This window comes from Brienomyrus brachyistius, unplaced genomic scaffold, assembly GCF_023856365.1.
Source record: "Brienomyrus brachyistius isolate T26 unplaced genomic scaffold, BBRACH_0.4 scaffold74, whole genome shotgun sequence".
In the NCBI taxonomy this organism is placed as follows: domain Eukaryota; kingdom Metazoa; phylum Chordata; class Actinopteri; order Osteoglossiformes; family Mormyridae; genus Brienomyrus; species Brienomyrus brachyistius.
Genome location: NW_026042349.1, coordinates 301,344 through 307,595, shown reverse-complemented (window position 1 = coordinate 307,595; position 6,252 = coordinate 301,344). Strand labels below are relative to the sequence as shown.

The window sequence follows — 6,252 nt, the reverse complement described above, 5'->3', positions numbered from 1 at the left end:
GTGTAAAGAAAAGTAGCAAGTACTTATGCGCCCCCCACCCATATATAATTTACAAATTCAAGGGCTGCTGTGAAGTGCTGCATCTGCCTGGGATACCCCACTGTGCCTCGATTGTCAATAATCAATAATTGTTCTTAGAACTCGCATACAAGGTTACCGCGGCAGTAAGTGAATGTCTCCTTCTGTAGCTTTCTTATTCCATGAAATTCTTGCAATAGTATTATATGGCAAATCTTATTCGTACTAATCATGACTGTTGAGCAACACAACGATGCAGTTACGATACAGGTATCTTACATAAAAAACATTACCTTAAATTTAAATAAAAAAATAACCCGAATCATATGATATTCATAACATGTTCATGCAAGATGTGATTAACAAAGCTCCTATTCGCAGTTCAACTTGCGATTGGCTGGCCATAAGCTCACAGCTAGGTTCCCCGTACTTGATTTTCTTTTGCTATTGGCCGTGTGATAATGAACCTCCTTAATGGACCACACCCACGTAATATATAGGCAGAGCCATTTAATCTTCGTACATCAGTAAATTGCGCACGGACACGGAAATGGAGAAGGGGTCAAATGGCAAGCCTCTGGTTGCTGGCGCTCATGGAGGTATTGTTTGCAGGTATTCCAGGTTTTTATCAAACTTCTTGACTGTATTGTATGCACACGACGTAGACTGAGTTTCCAGGAGGAGCTCCTGTTAGAACCGGGTTTATATAGATTGTGCTCCCCCCCCCCCCCCAAATGCGCAAGTTGTACCTAAAAGACGTGATTTATTTTAAGGTTCTGTTTGTGTAAGGACTACGTATGATTCCTTTTCTATATCCAACGATATATCCTTCGATGCTTTTTTTATAAAGCAGAACTGCAACAGGGAAAGTTGGTCTTCTGCACACATCTGCAGATAATTAAACTGCGTCTGAGTTGCGCCAGCGGCTGGTTGGGAGTCGCGCTGTGACGTAGCGGCGGTGTCACTCCATCCCATCAATGCTCTGTAGCTCGAAGGCTGAAATGGAGCGAAGTGGCGTTATGTATAGGAATGCCAGCCTTTATGCCTTGAATGCATATAGGGCGCCTTGCAGGTAGGAAACGGCTGTACACTTAAGCTGTCTTAAACTGTGCCCGAAAGAACTTCGTGGTTTTAGTGTAACGACGATGCATTGGCTCGGTATGGCAGTTCCTCCCCCGCCCTCAATGTTTACATCCGGCTTCGCAACACAAAGGATCCCACGTTCCGCGCGCCTTGACTTCGCTTTGCGCGCAGTGCTCACCATTGCAGGCGGTCAGGCTGTCGGACTCGCAGCTCCCCACGCATTCCTGCTTTGCGGCCATCGTGCAATTAAACTGACTAGAGGGCCTCTCTGGTGTTGAGTGCTTAGTCGAGTGTTTTTGTTTTGTATTCGCTGTGAAAAGTTTAAACATTGCTTACGTTCAAAAGTTTCCATTCGGTTGCATCCAAATTCTTTTGAAAGGTTGTGATTTAAAAACTTCACCTGGATTTTAGCTCAGCTGAAAGTGACATACTTGACAAAGATTCCCAAAGGAACGGGGATGTCTGGAAAACGCAGCTAGTGTCCTGAGTGTGCGTCTCTTTCAGGCAGTTCCTCAGTGGCTCTTGCAGATTTGGCCCCAGTTGCCACTTCTCACACGAGCTGCCATCAATGCCAATCTGCAGATACTTCCAGAAAGGAGTCTGCTGGTTTGGAGAGCGCTGCAGGTGAGGCTTCTTGACCTGGATGAATTTATTAGTTGGTATGTAGAGACTTGGTCTGTTATATCTGGGACCTCCATTAAACCAACAAATGTGTTCTAGGTACCAGCATGTCCCCCTCCCTGGCAGCCTGATGTCAGAGAGCAGACGGACCTCTGCTCCGGTTGTCCAACACCCAACGTGGGGCTTTCCCATGCTGCCAGGGCGCCGTGGTTCTGAGCCCTCCCTGTCACCCGTCCCGGGCTCCCAGACGTGGGGCCGGCGGCGCTCGGACCCCCTAGTGTCTGGCCTGGTTTTGCAGCAGCCCAGCTTTGAGCACCTGCCGACAGACATCGTTGAAGAGGAAGAGCATGGGGCTGGGGAGCCTGTTCCCAGGCCTCTGCAGGGTACCACGTCAGATTTGTACCAACTACTGTATTTCTGTAGCTTTCCAGAGTACAAGATCATTAAGCAGTTTAATGGTGGTTCAATAATTATTTGATATTGAACAATTCATAATGTTCTTCCTTGCTGTAGTGTCAGGGTCAGACTCTGCACACTCCAACTGCAATGCGCCCTTTACAGTCTCCCAGTTTGGCTCTGGTCCTGTATGCAGTGGTTCCCTGCCCACCAGCCCCCTTGTAATTGAAGCGGACCTGGTTCCCAGCGCTGCAGAGGAGACCAGCCAGGGGCCCAGTGCTGGGACAGAAACCATGGTTTGTCTAATGCAGGTTGTTATGTTTGCACTCTGACACCATTCATCCAGCATGTGAGCCTGTGCTGACATCTCTCGACTGCTAGTGAAAGTTTCAGCTAATTACAACCCCTGCACTTTGACTTGGTGTGAAATATAGGGGAAATTCCCCTTTTGACTAACCTTTCATATTCAACGATATTGTAGCTCCAATCAAATGGCACAGTGCAAGATTTGGCGTTCTGAAATGTCACTGTATAGTTGTGACTGAGGGTGAAGAACTTTGATTCCCTAGGATGACTGTTAGCTTGACTGTGATGTGGCAGTGCTGGTGGGGAAAAGCCCTCACCTCTGCAGGTGCTCTAGCAGTGGCTTTGGTCTCTGTGATGCGATTCGTTTAGACAATGCTGGTGACATTGCAGATTTATTGCTAGCATTTCTGTTTGCCTCAGACCAAAGCCACCCTAATGCATCTTCCCCTTGTCTGGATCTTCGTAGAAGACTTCCAACCAGCAAGAGATGGCGGATGGTGCAGCGGCAACCTTGACTGGGCCTCTGCCTGAGTATGAGCAGAGCAAGGACATGGCCTGTGGCATCTGCATGGACAAGGTGTACGAGAAGGCTTGCCCCCAAGACAGACGCTTTGGCATCTTGCCCAACTGCAGCCACGCCTTCTGCCTGGGGTGCATTGTCACCTGGAGGAAGACGAGGGATTTCCAGGAAGAAGTCATCAAGTAAGGACTGGCTCAGATGTTCACTGGGATTTAACAGCATCTCAGTCTGCAGGGTGCAGCTCAGCCTTTACCATAACAGCATTTTCCGATTTTTGGCTGCATTCAAGTAGCTTCCCCTGTTAAGCACTATAACCTTGAGCCATACATGGCTGTATCAGTGGAAAAAATGTTTTTAATTTCCCTGTTATGCTGGAGTTTATACTTTTTGTATTAATCTCGCAAAGTTCTTTCCCTCAGACATGTATATGCTGCTTGACTGTCTTGGAACATCACCCATCTGTCCCTAGAGCCTGTCCGCAGTGCCGGGTGAAATCCCCGTATTACATACCCAGCAAGTACTGGGTGAGTGATGGAGAGCCCAAGCAGACGCTGATCGCTGCCTTTAAAGAGAAGAGCAGGTTGGTGCCAAGACTGCTTGCTTGCTGCTAATTAAGTCATAGAGGCGATGATGGTGACAACGGTAGTAATGGTAACATTTTTAAATGCTTTTCTGGTCAATAATTCATTGTCCATCATCCTTTAGTAAAATCAGGTGTACCTTCTTCATGCGACATGGATGCTGCCCCTTTAAATCTGAGTGCATCTACCGCCACGATTTGCCCAGTGGCTACCAGCCTCGCAGATGCCGATCTCCTACGGTAATGCACCTTAAGTAGCTACTGACCGCTGTTCCCTACCCTCTTAGCAAATCTGTGCCAAGTAGGCTGTAGGAATTCATTGCCTTCTAGTGAAAATAAGCAAAATGTATAAACGAACAGTAGTAATGCTTCCTAATATAACTGCATGCTGATACTCACTGGATTTATCTTTGGCTGCAGTAAGTTTGGACTTTGCTCTGTTTCCATGGCCTAGACGTTATTGGTGCACATTTGGCGATAGTGTGGTTTCTGCTCTCGGCATTAATTTGCACTGTGTGCAGTCAGGAGCTGCTCACTTTCATTAGTCTCTCAATGTGCATCTTTAGTGACTTGAACCATATGACTTTCCTTGCACACGTTTCACTTAATTCTGTGCTAAGGCTTAATTAGCTTGTCCAAACATTTCAGCATTTACTAGCAAATCAAGCAGAAGTTTGTTCTGTAAGATATGAAGCCACCTAGAAAATGACTGACTGCGAAATAAAACATTTTTGCAGCTAATCAGCTATTGGCAGCATTTACTGTGAGGTTTGTTTTCCTTTATGGATGTGCTAAGTGAAGTGACTTTAAACTGGCTGAAATCCTGGCAATTCACATCCGTTGTATGATGTGCAAGTATTGGTAGAATGTCACTGTACGTCAGTGTGAAAATGCCAAATGTTTTGTTTACTTATGGTTTGGGCTGGGTAGGGGTAAAACTCTCATTGTTGGGATTAAGGTTTTCCCCATAGATTAATGAATGGTCCCCACAAAGACAGGAATTCAACTTGGTGTGTGGAATATGGTTGAAGTTTAGTATTTAATGGACCTTGGACTTTGCACATGATGCTGCATTTGAAATCCAGTAAAGGGGATGGTCTATGTCAGGTTGAAGGAAGGACTGCTACCACAGGATGGAGTGCTTTGGTCTCGCTGTGTAGACTAACCCTCTGTTTGCAGGCCTACAGCAGGACTTTGGAGGAGCTTGACGGTGAGAGCCTGCAGCTTCTACACTGCTTCATCGCTCTCACCCTGTTGGACAGCGACGACTTTCTGGATGAGGACGATGAAAGCTACTTGGATGATGACTACGAACCCCTCTGAGCTGTGTTTCCACCACCTGCTGTCCAAGGACCAAGGTCTCCTGTTAAGGGACAAATCAATCCTGGCATCTTGGGTGGTTTTGGAGGGGGGGGGGTACTTGATCTGACCCAAGAAGTTAGCTGTACCTTGGGTCTGTGCACATCATCCTCACTGACTTTTGTTCTCCAGTCTCCTTACTTGTCCACTTTTTGAATTTGTAATGACAGCCTGTGGACATCTTGTTGAAATGGCTCATCTGAAGTAAATTTCAGGAGAGGGATTGTTTTTCTAATTCAATGGCAATATTGCAAAAAATGACAATGGTCTCAATATAACATGTTTAAAGGTGCTTTTTAAGATGGTTTGTATAGTGCAATTAAGTTAATCGATCTTGCTAGATTCAGAGAAGAGGGAAATCTGGGAGTATTGTATTGCTTGTTATAAATACTCCATTTCCAATAATGGAATGATTAAGTGTATACCACCTTAATGTATGAAACAGGATTTTAGATTGCATTGTTAATTTTTATACATGAAATGGAATGTTCAGTGTCCCGACCCGTGCTACTTTTTTAAAGCTTCCTGATAATGCGGGGGCAATACCTTACTATTAGTGAAAGCCCAGGTGCTTGGTGTCCCACTGTACCAATGGAGTTCACTTTCAGGGGTTTTTTATTAGATGTTCACATTGGGGGAAAAAAAGAATAAAACATTTGTTTCACAAACGTGTGCTCAAATGTAATGTCTCCGTGGTCTCAAGTTTGCTAAATGTAGACATTGGTTTAGGAAAAACTTTGAATGCGTTGTTACTGCAATGTTCCATAAGAGTTGTGGTGATACTGATGTGGAGAAGGGACACGTGAAGCACCTGTATTTATCAGTGGTTGTACAGTCGTGTGCGAACTTGTTAGCTGCTGCTTTTGTGACTGTATCGACGTCCCACGTATCCAGGATGTTCCCAAAAATTTGCAGGAGCTCCCTGATCATGACAGCGGCGACTGATGCGCAATATACCGGAAAACTGACGTTCAACGGTGTTAAACTTAGCCGACACCCCCTAGTTGCCCATTTCCCCACAATTTGCGGGGGTTGCGGTACTTTCGAACGGTAATACCGTCCAAGTCTGCCAGTATCCACCCTTTCCTGGTCATCCCGCATTCGCCTCCCTGAGATTAATATGCCTGTGGTGGGATGTCTGCAGTATAATCAGTATTGTTCGATGAGACATGCATTTTGTCGTCCCTGTATCAGATTTACACACAGAATACAAAAACCCTGGAATCATAATCCAGTTTCCCGGCTTAAAAGCTTTAACTTGCAGTTACCAAGCAATAGACCAGTAGATGGCGTTATGCAGACTTTTTCAGTGCAGTCTATAAATTACATTTTCCGAAATTTTTGATTTACGTAAAGGGTAATGACATCC

The 6,252-nt window shown here is 45.5% G+C and overlaps 1 protein-coding gene across 4 annotated transcripts; it reads left to right on the top strand.

Moving 5' to 3' along the window:
* The first annotated feature begins 539 nt into the window (after nt 1–539).
* Nucleotides 540–5,551, top strand: mkrn4 (makorin, ring finger protein, 4). Of its 4 annotated transcripts, none has more exons than XM_049003095.1 (8): nt 540–630; nt 1,606–1,725; nt 1,822–2,105; nt 2,236–2,429; nt 2,891–3,126; nt 3,414–3,524; nt 3,650–3,764; nt 4,704–5,551. In XM_049003095.1, the coding sequence occupies exons 1-8, from the start codon at nt 569–571 to the stop codon at nt 4,845–4,847; spliced, it is 1,266 nt and encodes a 421-aa protein (XP_048859052.1). In that variant the 5' UTR covers nt 540–568; the 3' UTR covers nt 4,848–5,551. The 4 variants fall into 4 exon arrangements, with proteins under 4 accessions (XP_048859052.1, XP_048859050.1, XP_048859053.1 ...); XM_049003093.1 differs by lacking the exon at nt 540–630 and adding an exon at nt 940–1,090; XM_049003096.1 differs by lacking the exon at nt 540–630 and adding an exon at nt 941–1,090 and having other exon boundaries at nt 2,284–2,429.
* Nucleotides 5,552–6,252: the final 701 nt, after the last annotated feature.